The sequence below is a fragment of the Lipotes vexillifer genome, unplaced genomic scaffold, assembly GCF_000442215.2.
Source record: "Lipotes vexillifer unplaced genomic scaffold, Lipotes_vexillifer_v1.1 scaffold6, whole genome shotgun sequence".
In the NCBI taxonomy this organism is placed as follows: Eukaryota; Metazoa; Chordata; class Mammalia; order Artiodactyla; family Lipotidae; genus Lipotes; species Lipotes vexillifer.
In genome coordinates, this window is record NW_006799037.1 from 3,830,091 (window position 1) to 3,847,362 (window position 17,272).

General features: G+C 39.4%; 2 protein-coding genes across 6 annotated transcripts in view; one reads left to right on the plus strand and one right to left on the minus strand.

Annotated features, from left to right (window-relative positions):
* BMAL1 (basic helix-loop-helix ARNT like 1) overlaps positions 1–7,255 on the plus strand; it is a 74,334-nt gene extending 67,079 nt beyond the window's left edge. For 2 of the 4 annotated variants that reach the window (XM_007471417.1, XM_007471420.1), the window contains 3 exons: positions 1,561–1,654; positions 5,722–5,824; positions 6,574–7,255. In XM_007471417.1, the coding sequence (XP_007471479.1) occupies positions 1,561–1,654; positions 5,722–5,824; positions 6,574–6,734 (358 nt within the window). In that variant the 3' untranslated portion in view covers positions 6,735–7,255. The remainder of the gene's footprint in view (positions 1–1,560; positions 1,655–5,721; positions 5,825–6,573) is intronic. The other 2 variants (XM_007471419.1, XM_007471418.1) reach the window with 1 other exon arrangement.
* Positions 7,256–8,046: 791 nt separating this feature from the next.
* The window catches only part of BTBD10 (BTB domain containing 10), a 50,142-nt gene continuing 40,916 nt past the window's right edge, over positions 8,047–17,272 (minus strand). For both annotated transcript variants that reach the window (XM_007471422.1, XM_007471421.1), the window contains exons 6-8: positions 15,123–15,320; positions 12,483–12,593; positions 8,047–9,180 (exon numbers count right to left, since the gene is read on the minus strand). In XM_007471422.1, coding sequence (XP_007471484.1) covers positions 8,870–9,180; positions 12,483–12,593; positions 15,123–15,320 — 620 coding nt within the window. In that variant the 3' untranslated portion in view covers positions 8,047–8,869. The remainder of the gene's footprint in view (positions 9,181–12,482; positions 12,594–15,122; positions 15,321–17,272) is intronic.

Here is a 17,272-nt window from a genome sequence, read left to right on the forward strand (position 1 = left end):
AGCCACAGAGCTGTGATGGGAGATTGCTAAGAGTTCTAAGAAGTGATGTTGAACAGTTGAGACTGGACGAAAATTGGAAGACCCTGTGCATTGTAGGATGCTGAGCAGGTGTCCAAAGTGGTGTGTTAATAAGCGTCGTGGAAGCTGGGAACTTCCTTGGCGGTCCAATGGTGATGACTCCGCGCTTCCAGTGCAGGGGGTGTGGGTTCGATCGCTGGGTGGGGAACTAAGATGCCACATGCCGCGGGGCACAGCCAAAAAAAAAAAAAACCCCCCAAAACAAAAACAAAAAATAAGCATCGTGGAAGTTGGATTGGAATAGGAAGAGGTGAAGGTAAGCATGCTTAACAAACCAGGAATGAGGCCGACCTTACAGTGATAGTAGTGTCCAAAAGAGAAATCAGGAATTTAAGGACTAGATATCGCAAATGAAATAAGTAACTACGAAAAGGCAATTCTAAGATAGGGAAGCTGGGGAAACAGTGGTTCCATAGATGTAGGTAGGGAAAAATGGGAGACATTCAACGATTTTTCAGTAAGCAATTAGTAGTCATCTGTGTGGGTGAAGAACACCTGGTATATAGTTGTATCCCGCCTTTCAGAAGCTTATGATCCAGGAGAGAGAGAGAGAGAGAGAGCTTGTTTACTCACAAATTACAGAATCAGGCAGTACAGGCCAAGAGCCAAGACTGCTGGGCAGTGGAGGGGTCCCTGGGAGACCCAGAAGCTGCAATCATCCATGTAGGTGCTAAGAGCCTGGTGGTCACGCAGCTGGCATCCAAGTTTCCCTAAACTCTAGCTGCGGTGCCAGGTCATGGCTTCCTTTGCTGAGGTCCTTCAGCTTGACAAGAGTTTATGTGGATTTACAGCTCTAAGTCTTTCCCTCTGTAAACCTACTATGCTGAGAAATAAGCTAGCTGAGGAGGGCTTGGACCCATTTTTCATCACCTGTTGCCTTAGAAGATGACGATGGCGACCGCTCCTGCGAGGCCACTTTCTAGGTGGGGCTGAAACCACTGCAGCACCCTCCATTTCCTGAGTAGTCGCTAGCTAAGCAGTGTTTGTAGGGTAGAGAATAAGTCATTTGCTGTGGATTCTAGTTCACTGTGTCAAAGATAGAATGCCACCAACTCTGAGATCTGGATTCTGTGAGCAAATGAAACTGGCCACCTACTTGAAATTCACAAACCTGAAATCCAAACCCTAATCCAAGGGCTTTGTCAGTGAGAAGCTTGCCTCCAGGATCTGTGTTCTAGATCAGGTGCCTATGGGATAAATCCAGCTTATCACCTATAAATAAAGTTTTATTGGAACACAGCTATATCCATTCACTTGCATTGTCATCTATGGCTGCTTTCGGGCTACAGTGGCAGAGTTCAGTAGTTGTGAGAGACCATATGGCCTACAGAGCCTAAAATAATCACTCTCTGGCCCTTTACAGAAAGTTTGCCAATCCCTATTCTAGATCTTCATCCTTCTCACCCCCATCCCTCAACAAAACACACACACTCCAGTGAAAAAAGGAAAGGCAATGTAACTAACTCCTCTTTTCTCTGACAGGATAAGAGGGTCATCGCCTTCCAGCTGTGGCTCCAGCCCATTGAACATCACAAGTACACCTCCCCCTGATGCCTCTTCTCCAGGAGGCAAGAAGGTAGGGCTGATGACTCTTAGACTAAGGCCCTTCTTCATCCAGAGAGCTCTTGCCCAAGTTCTGAAATACTGGAAGTGGGAGTATATAATTGTGGTTGCTGAAACAGGTAGGGCCCTTTTTTCCTCCTTGAAGTAAATGCATCTGTGTTAGGTGAGGTACAAAGCATACCAGTGGAGCTAGGGAGCCTTGCTGACATTGTTAGAGGATTTATCCCATGTGAGTGGGGGAAGGCAGAAAGAGATCTTTCTAAGGATTGGGGAGCTATCAGCCATTGTATGGAGGGAGGAATTCAAGAGCTCCCGCGAGGGAAGGGTTAGTGAGTACCTAGAACTATCTAGTTCTCTGCCGGGAGTTTTCAAGGGAGAAAATATCGTTAGTGTCTAGTGCAGGTCCTGGAAACAGCGATACCACCAGCAGTCCTTCGGAAGGCAAGTCACGCCTTTGCAGTTGCAGGATACTTAGGTATCTGCCTGGGTTTCCTACGATGGGACAGCATTGAGTACAAGTAGTTTATCAGTCGCCAGCCCTCATGAAGAACTGGCCAGAAGACTATATTATAGTCTTAGAAACCAATAATCTGTTTTCACCTTTAGTGCTGATGAGAGAATTTACAAGCCTAGGCCAATGTTAATTGTAAATCATACATCTATAGTGTCTGATGTTAACATAGGTTAGGATGCTGCAAAGGCCCCAGCATCTTGAGACACAGTCTTCCTTCCCCTATCTCCCAAGACATGTACACAGAGAAAGAATATTAGTAATTTACATAGGGCACAAACTGTATCAAAAGCAGGACATGGGTTTCCAAAACTGGGCTCCTCAGAGACTCAGGTTACCAGGAGCTGTGGTGCTGCCAGGTAGGATTGGGGCGAGGGGCAGGTGATGAGGAAGACAAGGTAGGAAGACTCCTGCTGCTGCTTCCAGGGAAGCTTTACTTCTGACACATGACTCTTCTGTAAAAGTGTTTATTTGAAAAAAGGTTTTGCTTCCCCCCAAAAGGTTTGAAAGCCAATAAATTAATGGGTCTGGGTTTGAAGCCTAGCCTTGCCATGTGCTGGCTATGTGGCCCTATACAATTTCTTAAGCCTTAGATTTCTCTATAATGCGGCTAACATGGGTTACGGCAGCCAGCATCTTTGCACATGAAGTCCTATTATGAAAGTATATATGTGAAAGTGCCTGGCCTTCGGTAATGACTCAGAAGATAGTACTGACAGATGAAGTCTGGGCTGGGCACACCCCTCCCCCCTGCTCGCAGGCTGAGCTCTTAGCTCTGTTCTGTTACACCGCTAGGTCCTTCCTTCATACTGGATCCACCATCTCCTTAGCATGGTATCCTCTTCTTTGTGTCTCAGTTCAACTTTTAGGCACTTGATTTCCTGGTACCAAGAATCCCACTACTCTATTTTGGAAGGTCACCCCTCCAGTTCAGTGCTTAAATATTACTCAGGGAACTTTCATATACAATCTCTCATCTTATCCTCACAACCTCATAGGTGACAAAATCCAGGCTACCAAATGTTACATGACTAGCCCAGAATTCAGTAAGTATGGCCCCACACTAAATTCAGGTCTCTTGACTTCTGATTGTTTTCACACCAACAAATGCCAGAGATCTAAAAGTATACTCTGCATCACAAAGCCCCAAGTATTTTTGAGGCATTTGTGGAGAATGTTTTCTTTGGGCTTATAAAAGTGGGTCTGAGAAGAAATTCTGAATGTATTCTGAGTCATGAGCAGCAGGACCTTATAAGAAAGGCATCTAAACAAGATGGAGTTAAAAATGACAGCATTAAATAGTGTACCAAAGCCACAAAAGTAAAGGTGGCCGCAGGCTTCCAACCCTTCCCAGTCACTTTCAAAATTGGCAGGTCCAAAAATGAGCCATTTAGCCTGCCAGTTGTTTTAATTAGGGTCAAGCTAAATATAATAAAAAGAGGAGGCTTAGCCTCATAGGTTCCGGGAGACTCTGGACATCCAGAAGTACCAAGGCAGGGTGAGATAAAGCAGCAGTTCCCTAAACGTCATCTGTGGTCTTTTGGTGGGGTTAGGGAGAGGGCATCTTTTCAGGGGTCTGCATGGTCAAATGTATTTTCATAATAATGCTAAACAGTTTTTTCTCACTGTGTTGATATGTGAACTGATAGTGAAAAAGCAATGTTGGGTAAGACTGCTGGTGCTTTTACAAAAATCAAGCCTGTGGCACCAGAATGTACTGACAGTGTATTTCACCACCATATACTCACAGTAAAATAATAAATTTAAAAGCCAGCTTCATTTAAGAATGTCCTTATTATAAAGCAGTAAAATAATTTTATAAAATCCTTGAGTAAATCTTTTTAAAACTGTTACAAAATGGGAAGTGTGCATAAAGCACTTGTGCTGCACACAAAGTATGATGGTTGTCTCAAGGAAAAGCACTTGTGTGACTGTTTGTTATAAACCGAACCCAATCACCTTTTTCATAGGAAACCATTTTTACTGTCGCAAACTATGGTTTTCCAGACTTGGGTATTTAGTGTACATTTTCTTGAAAATGAATGAACCTGCGACTTCAAAGAAAACAACTGACAGTGATAAAATTTTAGCTTTCAAGCAAAAATTAGAATTTTGGGGAAAACTTGTGTCTGCTACTTTGAGCTTGACTGCTTCCCAAAACTTAAGATATTTCTGATGTAGGTAATATTAACAGTGGTGATGTTTTGATGTTGTACAATGAAGTGTGTCCACATTTGGAAGATCCACGTAACTCAGTGAACCAGTATTTTCCAAATGACTGATGTAAGATATTTCAAAATCGTGCAAAGGTAAAACAGATCCATCCTAATTGCCAAGATATACCAATGGATTTCAACATAACAGAGTATCAAACTTTCATTGATATGGTTTCAAACTCCACACTGCAACTAATCTTTAAGAAACTTCCACTTGCTGAGTTTTGATGTAATATCAAAGAATACCATGATTATTTGAAAAGGCTATTAAAATATACCTCCATTTTCCAACTGCCTATCTATCTATGAGAGGCCAGAGTTCCTTCAGATATGTATTTCAAACAGCATACCTATACAGACTGAATGGAGAAGCAAATGAGAATCCAGTTAAATTCTGTTAAGCCAGACATTCGATTTGCAAAAAATGTAAAATGACACTTCTAACTTTTTGTTATTTTTGAAAATAGTTTTTTCATTAAAATGCTATTCATGTTAATGTGTAATAGTTTTATTATATATTTTTTAATGTATTAGCTTTAACTTCACATATAGTAAGTATTGATAAATATAGCCTGTATAAACAAAAGTTCTTTGGAGTCCTCAATAATTTTTAGAGTGTAAAGTCTTTTTGAGTCTCTTCAGAAAGTTGAATTGCGGAGATGAGGTTGTAATGCCATCTACTGGCAAGGCCTGAAATCACTGCCTCTCCTGAAATCCCAGCTTCTACCAAACTGTTTCCACACCTACATCCAAATACTTCTCAAAGGTGCTTTTCTATGAGACTCAAGTCATGGGGGGGTGGGGGGTGGGGAGTTGGGGGAGACAGAGTTCTGCTACTGGGGAGTGGTAATAATACTTCTCAGTAGCCTCTCTTAAGAACTTAAACCAGTGGTTACTAATGTTGGCATCTGTGGTATAACTATAGTGATGATTTATTCTAGTGTTTTGTTGTTCATTTGCGACTCCTCAGAGCTGTGTCTCTTCACAGTGTAACAGCCCTTTGTTTCGTTGCTGTTAAGAAGTTTTCCTCCCTTACAGGGGACCTGCCCAGCTGGGCTCCCTGAGGTTTAGTCCTTGGCCTTAAACATGTGAATGCTCTAGGGATCTTATTCAGCCTTTAAATTGCCTGTGTGGGCTGAATCCAATAGAGAAGAATAGTTTGGGGGAGAGGTTTTTTCCTTACTGTGACCATTCCTAAGTCTCTGATGTGAAATCATCCGATAAGAAACTGAAGCCATTTGAAGCTTTTTCTCCCCACCTTCCTCTTTTCAACATGCTTCATTTTCTTGGTGACACTGCATAAAATACTGATTGAAACTGCTGATGATGTGAAAACTTTCCTTTTGTTTGTAGATTTTAAATGGAGGGACTCCAGACATTCCTTCCAGTGGCCTACTACCAGGGCAGGCTCAGGAGAACCCAGGTTATCCATATTCTGATAGCTCTTCTATTCTTGGTAAGTAGCATTATTATTCATTTCCAATGCAAAGAGCTTGCAAAAAAAACATGGCATAAAGTCAGTTTTAAGAACTGAACTGGAAAAACAAACCAGTTCTAGGTAAACTTGATAAGAACAAAGGAAAGGTTTAAATAAATTTGTTTAAATCTTTACTTCAAAGTTGAGTTTAATGGTTGCGTTCTCGCTGGGGTCCATGTTTGTCCCTGGAACTCAAGAGGCTACAGCGGCCTGGACACGGGCTTTCTCCCAATGTGTGGAACATAATCTCTTCGGAGGGAGAGCCGTGCAGGTTCAGATAAAGCCTAAAAGGGTCATCAGTAAGCATTTCAGAGGGTATTAAAAGTCATTAAGCCAATGAAGAGTTTGCTTCTCCCACCCCACTCATCTTTTTCTCTACTTAGCTTTCTATGTCTTTTTTCCCCTAATCTCTTCCTATTTTGTTCCTTCTGTAATAATTCTCTCCTTTTAACTGGTTATATCAGAATATTAAAATGAGGTCAACTCATACGTGATACTCTTCATTGAATTTTAAGTACTTTCTTCTTAAAAAGTTGGGTCTTCCATCTGAAAAACACCAACGTTAAAAAGAAATATGGCAACCTCCCCATAAAAAAAAGGAGCCTCTCTCATCCTTCTCACCCTACTGTTAGGTATAATGTTCTTATTAAAAGTGTGTTTGGGAACCGCTTACTAAAGTTAAACATGCTTTGGTATTATCACTGACCAGTCTTCATCTCTTTGCACAGGTGAGAACCCTCACATAGGCATAGATATGATAGACAATGATCAAGGCTCAAGCAGTCCCAGTAATGATGAAGCAGCAATGGCTGTCATAATGAGCCTCTTGGAAGCAGATGCTGGGCTCGGTGGTCCTGTTGACTTTAGCGACTTACCATGGCCGCTGTAGACACTACATGTTGCTTTGGCGACAGCTACAGTATCAAAGTGCATTACTGATGGAGTTATACAGTCTGTGAAGCTTACCGGATAAGGAGAGAACAGCTTTTATGTCCTGTCTTCATAAAAGCCATCTCAGAGCCATTGATACAAGTCAATATCTTACTATGTGTAACTTCAGACAAAGTGGAACTAAGCCTGCTCCAGTGTTTCCTCATCATTGATGATTATTGGGCTAGCTGTGGATAGCTTGCATTAATTGTATATTTTGGATTCTGTTTGTGTTGAATTTTTTAATCAATCAATCAATCATTGTGCACAGAAGCATCATTGGTAGCTTTTATATGCAGATGGTCATTTCAGATGTATGGTGTTTTTACACTACAAAGAAGTTCCCCATGTGGATATTTCTTATACTAATTGTATCATAAAACCGTTTATTCTTCCTTGTAAGAATCCTTTACTATAAATATGGGTTAAAGTATAATGTATTAGTTAAATATTTTTAATAAATGTTTCCCTTGTTCTATATTGTTCACATTTCAAATAATTAGAAAAAGCCTACAGGGAAAAAAATGCCACAGGGCTGGATCATCAATTTTCCATGGTGGGTGTTTGTTTGTTTAAGGGTGAGCCACACCAAAAGCATTTACAATGCTTTTCTGGCCTTCATAACAATTCTAGGGCATACATAATTTCCCTGTGTTACTAGTTTAGCTGTACTGTATTTTTGCTATACTGTAATGTTTCTGTGAGAGCAAAGAAAGATGTTACTGCTTAAACACAAGCTGCAAATCCTAAAATTTTACAAAATCAGGATTAGATAGATCAGACTCTGGCTTCTCTACTGTACAACTCCTCTACTACTCACAGCTGTATGGCTTCAAACCGTAAGTGACCCTGGACCCAAAGCACCTAAATACTTCCGATTTCTTCATGAATTGGGCCACAGAATATTAAAACAAAACCGAAAACACTTTCGTGAAAAATTTGCTAGGCAGAAAACATCACAGTATAATGGAGAAAACACTGAACCGGTGTCAGAATTTGGCTCTGAAACTTAAGGTTACTGTAGGACCTAGTAAAGGTATTTCATCCTTCATATCAGGTTGGGCTAGAAAATGAAAATATTCCCTTTTCAGCTCTAACAATGTTTTGGATTTATAGTTTATTTTATAATTAGCGGGGAATATAAGCACCTCATCACACATATACCAAACTGGAGTTCCTTGAGCTACCTGGTTTCTAGTTATACTGACACCAACAAGACAGGATATCTGCTAATTATGAGATGGAAAATATGGTCAAGGTGGTTATAAAGATCAGAAACATTAAAACAATGGAATTTTATTTTGATGAAAAACGAGTTTACAATCATTTAGTAAATGAAGAGCAAACACTTCATCTTCCTATCCCATAACTCAAAAAAAATCATTAGTAAATAAATATCTGTGAACAGATTAAGGGTAAGGCAGACTGGATAATAAACCACCTGATGTTCACACTCCCTGCATGTGACTCACTTGAAAAGGATGAAAACGGCACTGGAGATAACTGATAAGATATGGGCATTGAATCTCATCCTAATCATTCAAATAAGCCCAATGATACTTATTTTTTTGCTCATGGGCAAAAAAATCATGGGCAGCAAACTATACACATTTCACTGAAAGAATACTTTGATAGAAGCACTTATTTAAATTATATTGTGCATCACAACTATAAAAATGGCTTGAACAGTTCCACTTAACCACCATATATAAAGTGCAACTATGTAATATTCTACATTTTATCTGGGGTGTGATGAATATCAACATAGACTGAAAGTACCCCAGCTGCCAATTTCTGCCACTTCTGAAAAGATCTAGATGTGTGAAAAAGGACTGTCCCCCATACAAAGAACCAATTCCACAAACCTACCGGTAAACAAATACATTTATATAACTGGAACCTCAAGATGCTAGAGTTGTACTCATTTAAAAAACCATTCAGCTACCTTTGGTCTTTAAAAAACGTCTACACTGCAATATCCTAAACATCTGTGCATCTCACAATGCAGAGAGTGGCCTTGCAGTGCAGGATGAGGAGAGTGCAGCGTCACTGCGAAGAGTAGCATGCTATGGTTTCAAGCAACAAACATCACCATCACAGCATCGGATTCTGTGCGTCAGGATCGAGGTCATTGTTGCTAGAAGGGGGATGGATAGGGAGAATATCCAGCTCATCCACTTGAGGAGTTGGGTGCATGACCACCAGCTGGTCCTGGGGAATGTCTGCGGCAGCTGCTGCAAGGTTGGTGATAGATTTACTCTTTACACACTGAAAGTCCACATGCCGACTCTTTCCTTCTTCCTTCTCCCAAGACATTCGAATAAAGGGCCTTTGGACATAGTTGTAAATCACTTCTGGGCGGCCCCCAGGCCTTTTCTTTACTTTTTCTTTGTAGGTTGGATAACCTGAAGGAGAGGGAGGTTTTAAAACCTGAGGATACGCACACAAACATGTATGCACACCCACACGGGTCCCCACATTCCTCACCCAATTTAACCTAAAGAGGGTTACTGTAGTTCTTGAACAAATTAAAACAAAGAAGGGAATTCAATATTCTATCCCCTTGGTCATTAGTTCAACAGCAAGAAACTGAAATCCTACTGATGTAATTCACAAAACCATCCACCAACCACCAGAATAACATTCGGAAAGCATGGAGGGGCTGGGTCCCTAATACAATGGTATGTAATCTACTGCATCATGGGCTCTAGTTGTATATCCTTAATATCCCTGAACCCTTCCCTTCACAGGATTATCTGGCCTCAAGGTCTGAAACTTACTGCAGTATTAGCCTTCTACTTTCTTTCTTTCTTTCTTTTTTTTTTTTTTTTTGGTGGTACACGGGCCTCTCACTGTTGTGGCCTCTCCCGTTGCGGAGCACAGGCTCCGGACGCGCAGGCTCAGTGGCCATGGCTCACGGGCCCAGCCGCTCTGCGGCATGTGGGATCTTCCCGGACCGGGGCACGAACCCGTGTCCCCTGCATTGGCAGGCGGACTCTCAACCACTGCGCCACCAGGGAAGTCCCCGTAGCCTTCTACTTTCTTTAAACATAAATCTCATCTGCATATTTTTCTGGGTTTTTCTTTCCTTTTTACTGTTAAGTGACAAGGAGCCGTAGTACTCTCCAGCTTCACTAATTCCAGGTACTTCTGCACCTAGGTCAGCAAAGCCAATATTTTAACCCCTATATCATTTAAATGTTACTACTCTCAACAACCAGGCAGTTCATTTAGATTGGCAATGGACAAACTGCCAATGGCCAAAGCAGCTGTGGACAAAAAAAAAAGTTGCCTGCCATGTCAGTAAACAAGGATGTTGCGGCCATCGAGCCATCAGCCACTGCAGCCACCCCCACCCAAGGATGCTCCTGAGGGGAATTCAGGATGGAGAAAAACAGGATACTGGCCCTAGACAGTTAAGATGCATATCGAAGGAATAACTGCAACAAGCCTAGACTCCTGCATCTCCCCAAACATAGAGAGGTGCTAAAATCATTAACTTGAGATGTCTGTTTTTTGTGATGAGCAGTAATCTTTTGATTTTTTTTTTCCCCCAGCAAAAACTCCTATATATCCTGGCTCCTCCCTTATCTCTTTGGAACAGTTTCTCAGAGCTGTCTGAGAGGCTGTATCACAGGCTATAGTCCTCAGTAAGGCCACCGAATAAAACATAATTCTGAACATTTAGGTTGTGCATTTTTTTCAGTCGACGCAGCTTTCCCTAATTAATTATATCTTCATCTTAGATCATAATCACTGAAGAGTAACAACTGGTAACAACCATCAGTCATTTACCAGTAAGGCAATTTCTCTGAAGACATACTTTCCTTAGATGCTATCAAAAGTTCCTTCTCTCCTTCCCACTAGCATGAATTGCTAGTTTAGACCAAGTACTGGCGAACATTTTCTGTAAAGGGCCAGACGGTAAATATTTCAGGCTTGTAGGCCATATGGTCTCTATCACACCCACTCAACTACGCCGTTGTAAAGTGAAATCAGCCACAGACAATACGTAAATTAATGAGCATGTCTATGTTCCAATAAAACTTGATTTATAAAAAACAGGTAATGGGCTGGATTTGGCCCATAGGCCATAGTTAGACCACAGTTAGAATCAGAAAAAAATACAAAGGCCTCACATAGTAGGGACTCAATTAAGGATTCTTGCATAGGAGGATGTTATATAGGCATCGTAGGTAGCTAGTATATTTAGCCACGTGTGGCATGTGTATGTGGTTGAGGTGAGGTGGAACAGGGGCAAGGACTAAATACCTTCTAAGGACCGTCTGTAGAATGTTTTCTTCGTTTCATACTCCACTCAATTACCAGCTGAAGGGCAGCAGTAGAGATCAGAAAGGTTTCTACCCTCTATTATTCCCTTGTCCTTGATTGCTTTTGGACTATTAAAAGTCTTTAAAATTCCCATCTCAGTGTATTCCACTCTGCCCTCCACACAGAATCACCACTCTAACACAAGTGTAATCATATTACATCCTTGCTTTAAAGCTACCAATGATGCCCTCATGCTTAAAGAGGAAGGTCCATCCTCCTTAGCACAGTATATAAGGCTTTATTTTTTACAATCTAGTTCCAACCCACTTGTCATCAGGCTTCAGATCAAATAAATGCTCCCCTGCCCACTCATCTAAAGTAGCTCCCTTCAGTTACCTTCTCTTTAGCTCTGAAAGGAAACAGCTAAATCCCATCGTTTGCAAAATGACAGAAGAGGGGACATACTGGTGAAGCTAATGTGTCCTCTTTTTTAAGCCCAAAGTTTCCTCCCCTTCCTGCAAAGACCCTGTTTCTGGTCATTCTTCCCTATATGTCTCAGCAGCCCATTACAGCGATCTCCAGAAGCTTATCTGGTCATTGATCTGAACACCACAATCTTCGTTATCACCATCACAAACACAGAAATCACTATGTGCTAGGCCCTATTTTAACTCATTCTGTCCTCACAATAACCCTATAAAGTACTTATTAATGCTCCCATTTTAGATGAGGAAACAAAGGCAAAGAGAAGTAAAGTGCCTTGGCCAAGGTCATACAGCTATTAAATCATAGGCTCTGAACACAAGCAGTCTTTACCCTTTACTATGGTATGCCAAAGAAGATACTTTGTTTTTCGTAAGGACACTTTAAAGAAGCATCTGACAAAAATTCATTTAAATCATAAAGTAAAAAGCAACCTAAAAAGTATGCATTTAAGTAAGATGAAGTACATTTGCAATTCAATTTAATGTGAAAATAAGCTATTATACTTTAAGACACTAGTAAGCTACTAGCACTGTTTTTACATGAATTTTCAGAAAGTACTAGATTTTAATTCTGTTGAGCTTTGATCACGATCACTACTAGGCAGAGTCCTGCTGTCAGTCTTACGGGAATATACACACATGCGTACCAAACACACTACGTGGGCTTAGTCAAAAATGCATTAAGTCGGGCGACGGCAGAAAAGACAAATTCATATCTCTATATTGCTAGGGATCTTATGGAATGAATAATAATTTCTAATGGCCTTCTATTTATCATCTCAGATAAAGGAAGCTGATTTTTGTTATTTATATGTCTACTGCATGAGCATTCAGTAATCATCTGTCTGAATTTTTCTCAAAATATTCAAACTATATTCTCAATGGGATCCAGTTGTTTAACCTTGCTTTTTTCAAAAGAAAATTAATAGAAAATAGTGAAAATGTCTTACCTTCTATTCCCAATCTAATCTTCTTAAGACCCCTCTCCTTCAAAACTGATTTGGCCACATCTCTGTTTTCAATGTACTTGAAAAATCTATATAATTTTGTGCTATAAATAACTGGAAACAAAGAGACAAAAGTATTTTCTTATTAAAATCAAAGTACTTGGAGATGACTCAAGTTTATCTTGATCATCAAAGGGGCCTGACAACCCTAAAAGCCCAAATAATGGATGCAGTGATGCCAAAGGATGACTAGCCAACATGACAGGACAATTCAGTACAGTTAATACATAAGCAAATGTCTACATAAGTTGAAACAAGAAAAGCTTTAATAACCAATCAGATAACCCAATCCATAGGAAGAATCTCCTTCTGAAAGATATATCATATACAAACTTATTGGAATGGGATCTGCCCCAATTTCTTCAAATAAAGAGAACCAAAAAAAAGGTATCAATATCACATGATTATCAAGCAGGCAAAGTAAAGGACTTTGCTCTGATGCCTACAAGGCCTCATCTGGAGGGGAAAAAACTGCCTTGTCAGAAAGTACAAAATGGATACATCTTGCATTTCATGGATTGAGCAACTATTAATAACTCCCCCAAAACAAAGGCCCACCCCACAAACTGTTTTCCATTCAGGCGAACAGTCCCATTTAATATTGATGTTAAAAATGGCAGATTCGAGCATGTTCTGCCTAGGTTAGTCTGTTTAGAGCAAACTGGCTTTGCAAAGGACAGACATTCCACTGACAACATGTTGAGTCTTCCAAATGTGCTGGGCACTTCAGGGAGTTAGACTGATGGACCTTCCTCGCCTTCTCTCTTTCAGGTGGAGTTATCTCCCTTAAAAGGTGAACTGCAAAGGTTTTTTCAAAAAAAGAAAAACACACTCACAAACCAAACATGCTGGTTTAAGAGCCAATAAAAGGAAAAAACGTATACAGAAGCTACTCATGGAGTAAATCTGTGATTATTACTACATCCTTAAGACTACTGATATTATATTAAGATAAAGATTTTTTGACATCTCAGAATGGGTGGTGTTATAATGTCACATTTAGGAAAATCAGGCTGAAGAGACTATCTCATCTCTGTCTACTCAAATTTATCTTCTTTACGTTGGAACATCTTGGCACAAAATGAAACATATTTATAGACAAATTGAGTAAAAATGTTTCCAGTCCTTTTAAGCTTCAATGTTTAAGGTAAGAAACAAAAAACAAACCAAAAAACATTGAAATGAAAAGCTCAATAACTAAAAAGGAAAAGCCCCGGTCTATTATTATTCCTGTATCACTATAATATCATTTCTGTGCTCTACAGCTGGCTCTACTCTCTTGGAGTCAAACTTTTTGAAAAGTAAAAGTTTGTTCATTCCTTTTTCTACACAGAAAATGATTTAGTGTATTTCTTCTGATTTTTGGTAACCTTTTATTTTTCCTGTGCTTTGTTCAACTTTTTATTCCACATATTTTTATAGAAAACCATTGTCAGCAAAGAGCCTAGGAATGAGGAAATAGTAACATTTTATTATTCTAACTGTCCACAGAAGAGTCAGGATAGTCGTTCAAGTGTATCATGCAAAGGAAATGTCTCAATGTAAATTCTGAAAAGCGCTACGATAACGTAATCTAATGAAAATCTTTAGAATTAAAATAAAAAAGAATACCACTTAGTCTGGTTTATTTTTAGAAAAGGGTAAGTAAAATGGAAAAATCAGAGCTTATAGGGCTCCAGTACTTTCTATAATCCTGTACTTTTTACTTAAACCCTAATCCTTACCGAGTCAACGCAGACTGGAGGACAGAACAAGACGTTGGGCTATTTTACCTAGCTCCTCGAATCATTCTTTTAACTTTTTCTCAATCTATGAAGTTGTTCAAAAATACTAGATCAGGTTCACCATAAAAACAAAACAAAACCAATATGAGATAAATTTTCTAACAGAAAAAAAAAAAATCAAAAGGTTCTAATCAGAAAAAGTTTGGAAGCACAGTAAGAAAAAAGTTAGTCACTGCTGCTCAAGATGTGCTGTTTTGGTCAGAAATACCTAAAGTTCCGCAAAGCTTTTCGGAAGGGTCCACTGTATCCTCCAGGAACACTTATGACATTAAAAAAGGAATGTCTTAGAACTTAAAGTCATCTTTGCAATCACTGAGTTGAAGCTTCTCATTTTATATACACATAGAAATTCATCTAAAAAAAAAAACACTTATTTTTTTATTATCTACTATTCCAGGATCTACTTCTCTTGGATGCTTCTAAATGCAAAGAAAAAAACCATTAAGATCCAGATACTCAACAAAAAGCAAACCATTTCTGTGCATGACATGGGCGGGTACACTTTTTCTGTAAAGGGCCAGATAGTAAACACTTTGGGCTTTGCTAGCCATGCGGTCTTCATTCCAACTACTCCACTCTGCCATTGTAGCGCATAAGCAGCCACAGACAATACATATAACTTTGTTTATAAAAACAGGCAAAAGGCTGGATTTGGCCCACAGGCTGTAGTTTGCCAACTCCTGGTATAAGTAAGAGTTCAACATACTTTCTTTATAAAAACTGTCCTTTGATCAATATTGTAAAAGATAAAGAGAAAATCTGTGATGATTTGAGAGAGAAAATATGTCACAGGACTTACTTTGTGAATATTCTTCTCCCATCTGTGGCGGATACTCTTCGTCCCAATCAACCACATCATCGTCTGTAAGCACTACTATGTGGCATTCACGTTCTCCACTCTGGGCACTAGCTACCATGAGAGGCAGAATCATTTCTTCCAGGTAAAATTCGAACTGTCTACGAGCACCATCATTTGATAACTCATGCATTAGGGCACCTGAAATAAAAGCCACAAAAATATCTTCATTTTGGGGGTGACTGATAAGTAAAAGAAGAGCAGAAACAACAAACAAAACAGCAGAGTAGTTCAGCATCTACTTCGGGATCCTGTAGACAATATAGTGGTTATTCTTTAGTCAACAAAACTTTGCCCAGGAAGAGTTCTTATGGAACTGTAGAATCTTACAGCAAGAAGGGCCAATTAAAGCCATCCAACACAAGCCCCTTCATTTTATACATCATGAAGCAATCTGCCTAAGGTTACAAAACTAATTTGCACAATCAGAATTAAATCTACTCTCCAGGGTATTTTTTACTACATCATTTTGTCTTCCATCAATGTATGCAGTTATATCTTAAAGTATATCCTAAGGATATTTTTTCAGATTATCCATACGAAATAAAATAGCCCCCATATTCCATCTCCCACATTTTCTTTCTCAGAAAATTATTTACAAACAACACTGATATTACTGTGTAGGAAGAGGAGTGAGATGAAAAGGGTCAACTGGCTTTGGGATAAGGATGGTAAAAGGTCAAGCAAAATATAGCACGGTACAGGAATTACATTGCTTATGTGACCCTAGAATTGAGAGGAATGAAAGATGCACTTCACTTGATCCTTCTTAAGTACAGCCATGATGAACAACCTTAAGTTTCCAAATACATAGTCACAAACTCACCTGCACTGACCTAATCATTTTTATTTTATTTCTATTTCAATGGCAATGTCCTATCTCTTATCTAAGGCTCTACCATCTCAGGAACTACTGGGAGGGTAAGAGAAGACACTAAAACTCAAATCTGTAGTCTCCCAAATGAGAGCTTTTTTTCCCCCTACAACATGTTGTCTAATTATATAATAACTATTAATATAATAAATGATTAAATAATTAACTATAATATTATGATTTAGCCATGTCTCTCTCTAGGCTGGCTACTTCCATTATGATTTTTAAAATTCCCTTTATAGTCAAACTCCTATATATATATAAACACATTCTCTTTCCCCTAACTTCTGAACCAATTCCAATCTGACTTCCACACTCACTACTCAAAAGAGCCCTTGACATACAGTCTCCAAATGACCTCTAGATTGTTAAAGACAATGAACACCTTTTTAAAACACTTTTACTGAAGTATAGTTGATTTACAATGTTGTTAATTTCTGCAAAGTGGTTCAGTTATACATATGTATATTCTTTTTCATATTCTTTTCCATTATAGTTTATCACAGGACATTGAATATATAGTTCCCTGTGTTATACAGTAGGACCTTTTTGTTTATCCATTCTATATATAATAGCTTGTATCTGCTAGTCCCAAACTTCCAATCCTTCCCTCCCCCATGCCCCTCTCCCTTGGCAACCACAAGTCTGTCCTCTATGTCTGTGAGTCTGTTTCTGTTTTGTAGATATGTTCATTTGTGTGATATTTTAGATTCCACCAATAAGTGATATCATACAGTATTAGTCTTTCTCTTTCTGACTTACTTCACTTACTATGATAATATCTAGGTCCATCCATATCGCTGCAAATGGCATTATTTCATTCTTTTTTATGGCTGAGTAACATTCCAGTGTTTGTGTGTGTGCGCGTGCACGCACACATACATACACACACACGCACACCACATCTTCTTTGTCCATTCATCTGTTGATAGACAACATTTAGGTAGTTTCCATGTCTTGGCTATTGTAAATAGTGCTGCTATGAAATAGGGGTACATGTAACTTTTCAAATTAGTTTTGTCTGGGTATATGCCCAGGAGTGGGCTTGCTGGATCATATGGCAACTCTATTTTTTTCCTGAGGAACCTCCATACTGTTTTCCATAGTAACTGCACCAATTTACATTCTCATCAACAGTGTAAGAGGGTTCCCTTTTCTCCACACCCTCTCCAGGATTTGTTATCTGTAGACTTTTTAATGATGGCCATTCTGACAGGTG